The sequence below is a fragment of the Cephus cinctus genome, unplaced genomic scaffold (assembly GCF_000341935.2).
Source record: "Cephus cinctus unplaced genomic scaffold, Ccin1 Ccin1_scaffold0029, whole genome shotgun sequence".
NCBI classification, from domain to species: domain Eukaryota; kingdom Metazoa; phylum Arthropoda; class Insecta; order Hymenoptera; family Cephidae; genus Cephus; species Cephus cinctus.
The window spans coordinates 703,719-717,929 of NW_014332776.1; the positions used below are offsets into that span (position 1 = coordinate 703,719).

Genomic DNA, 14,211 nt, shown 5'->3' on the forward strand with positions numbered 1-14,211 from the left:
AAAAAAAAAAAAAAAAAAAAAAAAAAAAGCACGTGGTCCCCGACTGATCGAAGGAATCATCGAAGTCACCCGATATACGTAAACAAAGACCGCGATAACCGTACAATGGAGATTCCACATATGCATCCAGAGATCGATCACGTGCGAATCACACTTCGTTTGCCGTATCAAACGTTAATGTGCCCCCAACGTTTCGAGGACGGGAGCGATCCAAACAATATGGCGCCTCATGGCGGGAAAATTCGAATTTACTAAAAATTTCATTTAGTGAAACGCCGACTTTTCAGATGATAAACTCTCATAGATGCTTCGGCGCCGACGTCGTTATGCATATACACATATACACATAATATACGTATATACTTGATTATCAATATATATAGCTTCATATGTCTACTGCACATGAAAATTATTACGGCACTTGTTATATATTATCATTCGTGCCAGGTTTTAACATCATGGTTGCCAGTGGTACCAACGGTTAATCGTTATCCTTTTAAACCAAGAGTATATAGGCACCTAAATATACTATTTACGAGAATATATATATATAGGCGTCGCGTTCAGTCGTCTCGACGCGTACGTCGCGCTTGTCAAAAAGTGAAATAATTTTAAAAATAGCCACCGTACCGGTAAACGACTCGCGTCTTACGTACAAAATGGACGCGACGGGCGCGTCACGTGACGACGTGGACGACGACGCCATGTTTACAATACGCGTCGTGGCAATGGGCCTCGCGCATTTTGCCGTTTAACGCGCGCACGCATCACGCGACTTTTTTATCGTTAAAGCCGGGTACGCATACGCGCGTATCACAACGTACGCGACAGTATGATACGCATCGTATAAATACGTGTGTATATATATATAATCCATTGATATTATAACAGTATCATATTTAAAATATATATATATATATATATATATATATATATATATATATATATATACACGTATACACGCGACGCCATCTACTGTCACGGTTAAATGACGTAACGCATAATAAGATGTAAACGATTAAAATTAATTAAAGGTATATAAGGTATATAAGTATAAGAAGTTCATGCACACCTCAATCTTTCTGCCCTCAACCACGGTGCCGTGTAGCCTCTCACGTGCCCGGTCCGCGTCAGCACTATTTGCGAATGTTACAAAACCGAATCCCTGCATGCAAGGACAGACAAAACAACATGCATTAAACTCAACTTACAGACTGCCGCGCCCACCCCAGCGCCGAAGTATATATGGTCAAAAATATTTAACATATGGTACTGTATATGTTGTTCGGTTGTTTGGTATACTATAGATATATTTAAGTATTATTGTATCATGAGTACCGCATCCGCTATTGCTCTTCGCCAAACTTCTCATATATACGAGACTCGTGTATCGCGTGACCCTTGTACATATGTTACGTTCTACTTACGTAGGTGGGTGCAAGGGTACTTTTTTGAATTGCTGTTATATATTTAATTTATTGTGTTTTTGTGGAATTGGCGAGGGGGAGGGAGGGAGGGGGGTATATATTCTCTGTATAAAGCAAGGATGGTCGTACGTGCTGGGTTAGGTTAAGTTAAGGTATAACAGGTTGTTGTTTTTACGAGCGTCATCGTGGCTCCTTCGTTTCCGGTGAAAAATTCCGAAATTTTTATTTTACCGAAAATCATTGTTTTTGGGAATAACCAGTTTATAATTAGGAGGAACGCGATGAAATCGAATTCGAACTTGTTCGTTGGAACGGTTACAAGGGTTTTTTTTCCGGATTCCATCGGAAATGAAGGATTTCAATGATCGTCCGTTGTGTACGTACTTTTTTTTTTCGTTTCAGGTAAAATAGCGAACTATGGGTTCGAGACAAGTGAAAGGGACATCCTTTTTTTCTCTCATTGTTTAATTGTTCTCTGTAACTCTTGCCGTGATGATATCGAAATAGGGGTGGGCGGATGGGGGCTGGAATAATTTTTATGGAAAATATATATTATTAAGGTAAAGTGATTAAATTGGGGAAAATGATGGATTTAACGAATGAACGTAGAATGACGGGGATGGGTGTGGGTGGTGAGGCGAGGGAGGAATTTCAGAGCGGCGGCAGCGGCGGCAATAAGGACGGTGTCGTTTATTTATTTGTACTTTGAAAAAAAAAAGAAAAGTTTGTCTCTTTGAATTCGTTACTTTTTTCACTCTTTCGAAGTTGATGTCTTTTTTCAATGTATGGGTCTTGCTTTACGTCGCGTTATTATATCAGCGCTCGGGGGCGGACGCCTCATACTGCTTACGGAGACGCACCAAACAACGTGCAACAAATAAGTAAATGTAAAATCATGGTAAGAAATCATGGTCATGGTTCACATTAATCATCTCATTATCATATCATATCATATCGTGTCATGTCATCATGGTCACATTATATCATTAATTTTCTGCTGTTATCGGGAGGTGCGTGTGATGACAAGAGATGAGAGAGTAATATAGTATATGGTATATAGGTAATATATCACGGGAAGGAAGGAAGGAAGGAAGGAAGGAAGGAAAAGTTTATATGGTTAACGGATAGGGCTGTCAAAGGGGTAAGTGTCGGGTATCAGCTCCTGTCAATGTTTCCAATATGTAACACGTGTGCGTGTGTCTGTGACATTAATATAATCTCTTGATATATCGATATTTTTGAAAAAAAAAAGGAAAATTTGAAAACACGATATTTTACCGAAATTCAAATATAACGTAGAAATATATGAGGATTATGAAAAGTGGTATTTATTTTCTTGGATTTTTGGTAACGCATTTTTGCGCGAAAACGAAAAAGACATATTCTTATCTTGATATATTAGTATGAAAAAAAAAAAGTATTTGTACAACGCCACGCTCACTTTCGCGCTCGAGAATTTGTGGAAAGACAAAAAAAGATGGAAGGGTACCTAATGAAATTTTCTCAGCAAAATACAAATACCATATTTCATTAGGTGGGGGCACGGGTAGTGGGAATCTTCCAATTGTCCTGGCTGCGCAGAGAATTCATCCCTTATCTCTCCTATCAACCCTCTGGCCATTCCTACTTTTCTCCCCAGCAATTTCCCACCTTTCTCCGTATACACAGAGCACATGGGGTAACGAGCCAGGAAACCTAATCTTTTTTTTTCTTTTAATATTTTCATCCCTCTTTTTGGGTTGATGACAAACCGACCGGAAGTGCTACTGGTAGGAAATTATTTTTGTCTCCTATTCAAACGTCGTGTGTACCGCGGAAATAAGGGGGGTCCTCCGTTAACAAATAATTACTGTATACCGTGGATTCAGATTGCACGAGAAACAGCGGGTGGTTATAATATTCGCAACGAAAATTTGTCTCCCAAGGAATATACTGTTAACTATCTACCCCGATGCATTTCCATTAAGGGTAGGCCGTATCACTTGAACCGTGCCCTATCGCACTCAACCACGTATATGGGATGTAATTTGGTGGAGAAAATCGATACGCCAAGGGCTGAAAGTATCAGAGTACTTTTGTACTAGCGGGGTTGCTTGAGGCCTGGAAGACCGAAAAGCATCTCTTGACAGTGGCTGTACCACCACTGCCTGGAACCTAACCCCTAGTTGGTATGGGTATACGACTAAGTCATAAGACTTCTGGTTACACGGAACGAAACGAGTACAAAGATAATCGAGTTTCTCGCAGGAAAGTTCGTGACTCCCGGAAGCTATAAGGAGCAAAGGTGTGGATCTGCGTTTAAATTGCGTCATCCCCTAAGTTGGAAGCGTCGAAGTTAATTTTTCAACACGCGCGCGGATTACTTGGAAAGATAAATATTTTTTTCAAAAAAAAAATTTTTCGTTCATTATCAAGTACACAATTTCAGATAAGCACGTACAGGGTGTACTGTTATAATTAAGAATTTATCGATTTTTCAAATTCCCGTGCAGATAGCCACTCTTGGTGCTAGATGAGACAGCACGTGGGCAAGAGACAAAATCAAAAGCGTCTCGATAGGGGAAAACCGTCGGATTTGTCAACGACGTCGTAGATCGTTTTCAATTCGAAAATCGTCTGGAGAAATCAACGTAATAACCATAGCCGTTATCTAAGATATTTCAGAAGTCCTTTTTCTCCTTGATATTTCGCTAACTGCTTCCAGAGGATTTCCCGTACATATTCCCCTCAGAAGATCGATAATAGAAGTGCCCTTTGGAATTTCATTAATATCGCACAAATGATTTATCTAACGCCTATGGTATTCCTGGAGTATATTGGAAGATTCCTGGTCTACGATAGCAATAATAAATTCCGCCAAGTGTGCCCGGAATATCCGTTCTATACATATCAAACGCGAGAGACGTATGTTTTATATCTGTGTGTGAATTTACGGAATCGTGTGATAGACATGATCATAATTATAAGTAATTAATTTTCAAAATACATAATAATATCGAAATTTCAGATTGAACGAGATGCAACGTGACTCCCTTAATATAATTAATTTATGCATGACAATTTATTTTACCATTTTACAAAATACGTTAATTATCTCAATGGACAATCGAACGAAATGATAATCAAATATCTTTCTTATATCGGACGTAACTCCTATCTTGAAATCCGAAAGACATATTGACGCAGGACCTATCCCAACCTGGCCCATTTACAAAAGTGCATAGCATTAATCACGGTTTCATCAACGAGGCCAGCCAACGTTAATCCAGGCGACCCGCCGCCGAGCTCCGTGGCAACTGATATGCATAATTATGCTCTCACCCGTAGATCCTAATCGTGACACGCCATATTGACGTTACGTATACAGCAGCAATACGATGCACGTTACGAATATCTCGAACTTTCGTGTTTTCATCGAGATCACCTTTTCCGGTCTCTTCTTCGTCAATCATTTTAATACGATTTCCCGGCATTCGATCTCCGGTGCCCACTTTAAAGCTAACGCGCGAAATGTAATTGGAATTTCGATTTGTGCACTCGATAAAATAAAAAAAGCATCTGAACCTTATAATTATTATCTAACGCAATATTCATTTTGGGGAGTCACGCGGCAAATTGAATATCCAATCAATTTCCGAAAAAAAAAATTAATTTTTTTTTTTCTAATTCGGCATCGATTAAACGCATTACTCGCGATGTCAGATATGATGTAGCCATGTGATCGAAGGACGCCGTTCGTCGCGACGCCTTGAACGAAAAAAAAAAATGTAACTATTAATTAATCCGTATGCGCGGCGATAGCGACAATGAAATGCTTTTGCGTTTATTTACAAAGCAGCGACAATATCGCGATATAGGTGTAGAACGACGCAAAACCATAAAAGCTCGTCCACAGGTATTCCACCACGCGTATACACATATATATATATATATATATATATATGTATATACAAGCGTAAACAGTCATATATCTACGTAGGCAGATACCCATTGGACGATAACGAAAGAGTGAGAAGTATAGTTAGAAGAAAAAGAAAGTAAGATGAAAATGAGAAAAAAAAGAATAAAACGAGCGAGAGACTGTGAGGAGTAAGATAAAGAAAAGATTATTAATGATAACGACCAAAATGTCCAGAGAATCGAGACACGTCGATATATTGATAAGTGAGTGAAGTGTGTGGTGGGCGTTGATTAATAAAATGAATTAATTAACAGTGACGAGGTGCGTATAGAGAGACGACAATATGTATATGGGCAAGGCAGTAATATTATTTTCAAAAGAAAAAGAAAAAAAGAAAATAAAGAAAAAGAGAGAGAAAGAAAGAAAGATAAAGATAAAGATAAATAGATAACTACTCGCGCCGACCGGGTGTGAGCGTGTGCGTGTGCGTGGTGTGCGTGTACCAAAAGACAACTATTTATTAAACAATCAAGTCAACGATAAATCAGCTATACGAATATATATAGATATATAGACATACATATATGTGTACATATATGTATATATTGATATATGCATGAGTGCCATGGGCCAGAACGGTTCCCGTGTAATAAAAGCCTACGAGGATCTACGTGTGACATGTGGAAGGAATTTGCTTGAAACGGAGGATACACATGTGAGTGGGTTGTGAGTAGTGTAACGAAGGGCTGGCAGATTTTATTATTATTATTTTTTTTTTTTTTTTTGAAAAACTCAAAATACGACCTGCTGAATAAACTTTGGGTAGCTCACAGAAAATTATCACGATTACGCAGGTACGTGGGATGGTATAAAAGAAAAAGGAGGCTTAGGGGGCTCAAGCCGTAGTTCTGTACGTAAAAGAACGTGGTCCAGGAGGAAATAAAAGTTTTAATGAGAAATTAAGAAAAATATGTGAACAAGACTGACTTTTTTCACGTATCAAGAATTTTTGGTTTCTCATCTCCGAAAATCGTCTAGTCGTCCGTGAAGTGTCGGGCATCGAAGAGGTTTCGTTATTTTGTGCGCTGATCGGATGGGCATTTGGAAATTTGGGAAAAGTCGGGTAGAAGTGAGAGAGTTGAGCAGTGATTCTGAGCGGATAGAAAAGGAGAAAAGAAAGCTCGTAAGAGATACAGTGGAATTTGGTATGAAAACGAAAGGAATCGTGTGAAGTAGTCACGATATATATGATCTATATATGTTTTTGCACCGTGTTTTTCTCACTAAAAGATCAGCAGTCGTTACAGTGGTAAGTGAATGGTAAGAAGAAGCTTCTAAGCTTTTACAGGCCGTTAATTCACTTTACGTTTCTCTCGTATACAGGTTAATCGAATGTTATAGAGACTGCAGAAAAAGTAAAAGAAAGAGAGAGAGAGAGAGAGAGAGAGAGAGAGAGAGACAGAAAGAGGGTGATAAAAACTAGATGTATGAACGTAACTTCCGTGAAGAGCGGAAAAGGAGCTTTTACGATAAGCGTTTGCCAAACGCTGTACGTAGGTAGGACAAGCATACAAGGAAATTTCGATAAAGGACTCTCGACGATTTTTCGTTCCTCCTTTTTCTTTTTTTTTTGTGTGGAAATACGTAAAGAGTACGAGCGACCGAAACAAGTGGAATCGGAAGAAGAAAGTGAATGCGAGTAAAGTAAGTGATGCGAAAGGATGGACAAAAAGGATGAGATTAAAGAAAGAAATTAATGAAGAAAATCCATAACAGAAAAACGCCATGTAGTTTAGTTTGTACATGATTTTTTTTCCGGTTATCTTGATAAACAAAAAAAAGATTGACAAATAAGAGAAAAGTGTTTAGTTGTTTTTTTTTTTTTCATGAAAGAAAAATAACAGTATGAAACTCCAGTTCGTTAACCGAATAGATGCTTTAAACAGCGAGTACAAAGAAAGCGCCCGAATAAATAAAAAAAATAATGAAAATACAAAAGAAAGAAAAAGGGAGTGTGTAAATTGGAAAAAAAAAGTGATTAAGAGAAGTAAATTGTACATTTGGGAAATTACGGAAATTGAAAGAAATGGCGCTGTCGTATTAGGATTCTCATAGAAATATCAAGGCTCTCGGGTAAATAGCTTTTACTTTCATATAAATTCGAATTTTTTAATTGAAAAATTACCCTAAAATTTGTCGAAATTAATCGTCGCACCGTACAAGCATACATATGTATATTAATTCCCTAGGCAACGTCACCCTTAGTTAACTAGATATAATATCTGCGAAGTTGAGCTAAGGACAAGATAACCAATAAGTAAGGGAACCAGGCCGCCAGTGAGTAAGCAGCTTCTAAGTCTAAACACGTAATTAATTAATTAATTAAATACTTATGCGACACAGCGAATAAATAAAGAAATAAGTGAATAAGTGAAAAAGCATTAGACTCTTTTAATACCTGACTGACCTGACGAAGCGTGTATACATATGTATATGTAAATGACATATATATACATATAAATATTATATAAACTCGTACAAATGTACAGTACGTTTCATGCTCGTGATGTATAATTGCAAAAAAGATGGATTAGTGACATAAGAGTCTCGTTCCCAAGGATTCCGTATCAACGAGATATAGAAAATTCACTATAGGTGACTTTGCGAAAGAGTTAAAAAAAATAATCAAACAATTTTCAGATATCAATTGTCGAGAGCCTCGATAATTTCCCGTGGGATAACGGCGAACGGAGAAAGATTCGACTGACTGCCGGGATGGGAATTCTGTCGTAGGCGGAAGTCGATGGCTGATGAAATGGAGGTTATGGTCGGCGGGTAAAGGTGAGGCTGGTAAGAAAGGTTGGTACGATGTTAAAACAGCATTGGACGACAAGTGAAAAGTTTCATCAAATCAAATGGGCAGCATCTCCCGAGTATCCTCGTGACAGGAAATGACGACGATCGGTTCAGTGACGTACCGGAAGTCCGTCGTAGATGATGGTAATTCATCCGACCAAAGTGTATTGCTTCTAAACATGAAATCAGGAACAATAGGTATAAAAAAAAATAATTTTTTTTTTCAATCGATTTATCGAACGTTTGACGTACTTCCGGTAGGACTAGACTGAAAACATCGTTTTTCCTTATAACCAATGGGAACTAAATGAAAAATGCGGAAGGCTAGCTAGAAAAATGCAACAGCTCGTCCAAACAACTACGAGAACTAACACCATTGGTTATATCGTAGGCATGTACGTGTCCCTGGGCACATACACAGTGTATGTAACGCGTGTACAGGCCGTTTCAGAGGCGGATGGCTTTGTGATTCGTTATTGAGAGTTGATCACAGTCCACATTTTTTTTACTGTATAAATTGAAAATTTTTGAAAAAAATTTATTAAAAAAAAAAACATTCGTCTATCCCTCGGCCATCGAAACGGTCCGCGTTCGCTTGTCCAAAATGCTGCACTTCATTAGGGATGCCACATTCCATTTACATTGACGAAGCTTTTGGAAAAGGTCTTACGGCTAAAGCATAGTGCTTTTACAAAATGGTAGTCTACGCGCAATGTCCTCCTGGCAAACGCATTTTGCAAAAGCATATGGCGGCTGAAAACTGTGTTATAGTATATATATAGGTATGTATATACTGTGACAGTGAGACGATAGAGGATTTTTGTTAAGCTGTAATTCATATATTAGAAAGTAATACGAAAATCCCTACAGTCTCACTGTTTTTCCTTATGTCTAAAGGCATTGGCAATCCTCGCCTCGTTTATCGCGTATTTTATCATTATCGAAAACTGCATCTTTTACATTGAAAATTCGCAATATTAAATGCGGTTGCATCCAAAGCAAATCTCCCGAGTAAATTTATTTCCAATAATCGTTAAAAATTTATATATATATATATATATATATATATATATTTTTTGTAATCTTCCACTCGAGCAACGAGATCTCTTTTCAGTGACGTTATATCGATCTGCTTTGTGCTGCCGACGAATTTATGTAAATTCCTGCCAACGAGAAGCCACTCCCATTCTCGTTTTGCGAACAGTGAATTGTTTGCGCGATAGTTTACGTTGGTTAGGATAGGTGTACCAAGAGGAAAGTTTGAAAATTATGTTAGTTCCGAGCCTTTACCAAAGTTACGTTTATTCGCGAGATGGCGTTAGTTGCGAAAAGTAAGTTGCGAGTCATATATACACATAGCCATGTCAAATTACGATAGTCAATCGTATATGGAATTGTGAAAGCCGCCCTGTACGAACTTCAATTAACCCTCCTGGCCATCCGGAAACTGCACAGAGGTCATTCCGCGTCCTATATTAGTGCGATGATTGACCGGATGTTTCTCGTCAGGTGTACGTCCTGTCATCGCGTTATAGAGACGTTGCCATTAGCGAGCAATTAACTTGGTGTTAATTAGGATCGAATCACCGTAATTTTTTGTGACGTCACAGAATAATAATATCCAAACTGAAAATTTATGCTTTCAATATCCCGTCGGATCAGCTGACGCGACAATTTAAATATTTTCAATTCTCTTTTCGTGTAACTGTAAAAGTTCAACAATCTCGGCAAAATTGTTTTAGCCTCATCACGGTATATCCTAAGCAACGTATAATTTAGTGCCACTGCTGGGAGCTTGATAAAGTGCACTCGAGTGCACTTGACGTAGTGGCGCTGAATATGCAAGCTCACCGGATGCCAGCTGTCGACGCGATGTATTACTGCGGATCTTATCCTAACCATTGTCATCCATATTGAAGCGCATTTGCACCCCCAAGGTATATTTTTACTGCATGGTCCGATTGTTAAGCTGCTACGAGAATGGAATTGCGTACTTCGTATTTGACTAGGAATTCCTTTCCTTTTTTTTCGCGAACTTCAAAAAGCAAGAACGAGTTTCGCCACGCGTCATCACACGTGCCGTTTAAATTGCATTGAGCACGTGGTGTTGGCAGCTGGCAATTTTTAAAGTCGCAAGGATTGCCAATGCGCTGAAAGGAAAAGAGAACAATTAAATGCAGAACCACATTTTTGCAAATTAATTGAGGTAGAACATCCTTTTTTTTGAATCGCATCGTTAGGAAATATAAAATATGGTTCTGCATTTTATATTGTTATTTAATTTTAATTAATGACTTATTCGTGGCGGGTCGTTGAATTTCGGAACCCAGGAAATTTTTTTTTAATTTGACACTACCAAAACTTTTATTTTAGTTTAGATACTGAAATTCACGCAATTATAATTCGCTTGGAACTGATTGGCGTGCAATGAAAAATACCTTATACATTGTACATTTTTATTGAATCATCAAAAGTTTCAATAATCAAACAGTTGATAACATAAAATATTCGCAGTCAACGTAAATATGAAAAGGGATAAGAATAAAAATGATCCGAATCTCGACCAGCCACGACATCACATAAATGCTATAATATTATACTATATCTAGTTTTGAGTGTTTCAGGGGTGGGTTGACAGGGGTGGCTCGCAGCCTAAGGGCGCAGTGCGCTTACCTTGCTTCCTCTCTCGTTAAATATGATTTCCACGTCCAAAATGGGTCCAAATTGCTGAAAAACAAGCAAACGAAAGTACATTAAAGGCAAGTACATATGTATACCATTAGTCGCGCTAATTGCTTCTAACCATCTGCGAGTGATTGCCATTAAAAGCAATCGTAAATTAGCCCATTGCAAGTTCACAAGTGCAATGAAACACAGATCAAAATACAGTTAACCCATATATCAACCAATGAAAAATCGCTAAAGAATAACCACATCAAAGTGAGTTAACTGCCACACGATCATTTATCGCTGACGACACCAACTGGATGGTCTAATTTAAAACAAAAGAAAAAGCACTTCGCTCCAATCGCAGTTCATGAGATCCGATTAGAAAGCATTCTGAGCCATCCTCAATATTTCAGTTGAGTTCTATAATCTGATGCTTTTGTGGAAACAACTTGCACAACCCCTTTGTGGGGCTTCTATATCACAAGAAGATCGCTTAAAAGGGACAGACGGATATTATTCTTGTTTAACAAGTAAAAGTAAATATATCTAAGGGTTTACTTCGACGACTATTTTCAGTATAGAGTGAGAACTTCGCTGACTCCCAGCCATTTCCATGAACATCACAGACATTTTTTATATGTGGATATTAAATTTTTTCCAATCCCAGATATTCCCAACTATGATGGGTATGCTGGGTTAAGATAGCTTAGAATTTCAGTGCGGGATACTCCAACGTTCTATTTTTTGTTTAGAAAAAATATTGCTAGCTCATACTTATGAATCGACCTTTATGGTACTCCCTCGTCGAAGGTTATAAACTCCCTTATTTCTATATGTAAATTGATAAGAACTCTTATAATTCTTCCCAATTTAATAAAAGTCTCATCAGTCTGTGCGTCTAAACTCCTACAGATCAGGTTATCACAGATGATCAAGAGACTCGATCGGGTCTCGACCCAAGTACAGGCAACCGGCTGTACAGGCTGAACAGTCAATATTAACTTACCCCGAACATCGCCCTGAGGTCAGGATCTCGGAATCGAAAAGGTATGTTGCTGACGTGAAGGCGTTTCGGTTGGCCCTTAAGGTCCGTTCCCTGTGTCGCTGTCGCGGGTGTCGTGGCTCCTGACGTGACAGGTACAAGTGTATTCGCCTCGACGCCACCTTCCGGACTTGCTTCATTTCCACCAGGAGTCGGTGCCGGTTGCTGCCCCCCGCCGCCTGCGGCTGCCGCTGCCGCTGCTGCCACAGCTGCCTGAAACACTTCCGACTGTCGTCGGAAAAAAAAAGAGGACTTGAAGAATTTTTCTCTTTTACCACAAGCTCACCTTCTCTCTGTCGTGGCTCTATGTGTATATAAAGATCCGAGAAGCATAGAAAAAGAAAAGCTCTTGCCTTGACATCAGAAAGTGAATAAAAAAAATTATAAAATTTATTATCCGTATTAATTATGATAAAGAGACTTTTAAGTAACTTAATTAACGGTCTATACATAATAGTGCAAGAGGAATGAGGTATTAAGTTATTAAACAGATAAGTAGCAAGCATGAGATTCAAGATGGCCAAATTGATCAATAAAATTATTAAAAAATACATCAATTCTTAATATATAATAACTTTTCATATATGCGAAATTAAGGTAACACATGGTACCAGGATGAAAGTCTAACCAAGTCGATCGATGGACCGCAGCATCCAGCAGGAATAAATTCAGCAAAGTGGAAATACCGTGGGAATGTTCATTCTCATGGTTGCCAAAGCTTCTACCCGCAATTCTCCAGAGCATCGCTTCGCTCCCAGTATTTCATCGCGTCCCATTAAACATTTTTACAAGCTCGTCGACTATAATTCCACGTCAGCCGATCCCATTACCCACCATCTTACCCAAAACTGCACAGTCTCCACGATACGAACAATAACTTTCGGCTATCTCACGATCCGGCCGATCGTGTAATACGTAATGAAGAACAGAGTCCCTTGATTTATCGATATTTTCCTGACGACCATTTCCCGTCCCGAGGATTGGCTCTTAACGTCGGGACGGTAGCTTCGGCCTGAGGTTCAATCAGCATTTAGATGAACTGTTTGTTATTCGAGGCTCGTTTTCGGAATCGTGAGTAACGTCGCGTCCCGACGTCGTTGACAGTAGGAAACTACGAGGAGGAATATAAGAAAAGTTGAGAGAGAGAGAGAGAGAGAGAGAGAGAGAGAGAGAGAGAGAGAGAGAGAGAGAGAGAGAGATACAGAGTGACACAATGACGTGCAAAGAAGCAAGTAAACGAATCGGAGAGAGAAGAAGGAAAAGAAAAGAATAGAGTAAAAGGAAGAAACAACATCTAGAAGTAAACGAGGCATTGAATACCCTAAGGACTTACAATGGGCCAGTAAGCTCTATTTACATTGGAGAAACGTAGACGGCGAAAGTGAAGTATGAATTCCGTAATTCGTGTCGTTAACCGGAAACACGCCTTGAGATTTCCGGATAAACAAAAACTCACGGGAGTCTCGGAGAGCCGTTAGACCTGAAATACGTATGCTCCGCGAATAAATATCGGACTCACCAGGAAGCTTTTAGCTTCGCACGAATAACAGAGAGGTGCCTGCCCGCTCTAAGATTTATAGAAAGCGCCTTCGAACTTTATGCGCCATTTGTTTTTCGCCTGTGGAGGTCGCGAGTGCCACCGGAAGTCAGCTACACTCGAGGAAGCACATCGTAAAGCTTCGCCAAGGTAAGCGGAACGTCGTTTGTAACAGAGAGAAGAGAATTGAAAGAGCTTAGAAAAGGAAAACAGGAGAGAAGCTCACGAGTCAGCTACGGTGGCGCCGCGTAGCGGTGGCGTCTGGCAACCAGTAAAAAAGAAGTTTAATAAAGTTCGAGTGCACGTGAAAGTACCGTCCGCGTCAGAGTATCCTGAATATATGTTTGCCTTCCAACGTGTCTCACTCCTTGCGACAAAGAATCCACCCCGAAAATTCTCTGCCATCCACATTTATATACCGTAAACAACGTAACGTACTGTACGCGAGTTAATTTCATTCTCGTATTAAAGTGCTGCACAGTGGCGCTGTAATCGCAGTCTAAATATCCAAGGTAGCGGTACTACAATTTGAAATTTTCATTTCCACCGAGGACTAAACGTAACCGCTTAAAGTAGGGATGCGCGGAATTCATCGTGATGTAAAACCCGCTTGGGAAATTAAATCCCGCAGGGGTTGCTCTAATCTTACAGAGACGGTATACAGTTTCAATAGAAGGCCGTTACCAGTGGTAGTAAACACTTCTGTGCGTAAAAGCTAGACATAACAAGCATCGAAAATAGTTAAGCGCACGTGTTCCAAGCGGACATTGCTTAAACT

The 14,211-nt window shown here is 39.2% G+C and overlaps 1 protein-coding gene across 15 annotated transcripts in view; it reads right to left on the reverse strand.

The window, feature by feature from the left end:
- The window catches only part of LOC107267676 (RNA binding protein fox-1 homolog 2), a 123,961-nt gene that overhangs the window by 39,515 nt on the left and 70,235 nt on the right, over positions 1 to 14,211 (reverse strand). For 13 of the 15 annotated variants that reach the window (XM_015739684.2, XM_025085262.1, XM_015739671.2 and 10 more), the window contains 3 exons: positions 11,861 to 12,124; positions 10,858 to 10,911; positions 1,073 to 1,165 (listed from right to left, as the gene is read on the reverse strand). In XM_015739684.2, coding sequence (XP_015595170.1) covers positions 1,073 to 1,165; positions 10,858 to 10,911; positions 11,861 to 12,124 — 411 coding nt within the window. The remainder of the gene's footprint in view (positions 1 to 1,072; positions 1,166 to 10,857; positions 10,912 to 11,860; positions 12,125 to 14,211) is intronic. The other 2 variants (XM_015739733.2, XM_025085310.1) reach the window with 1 other exon arrangement.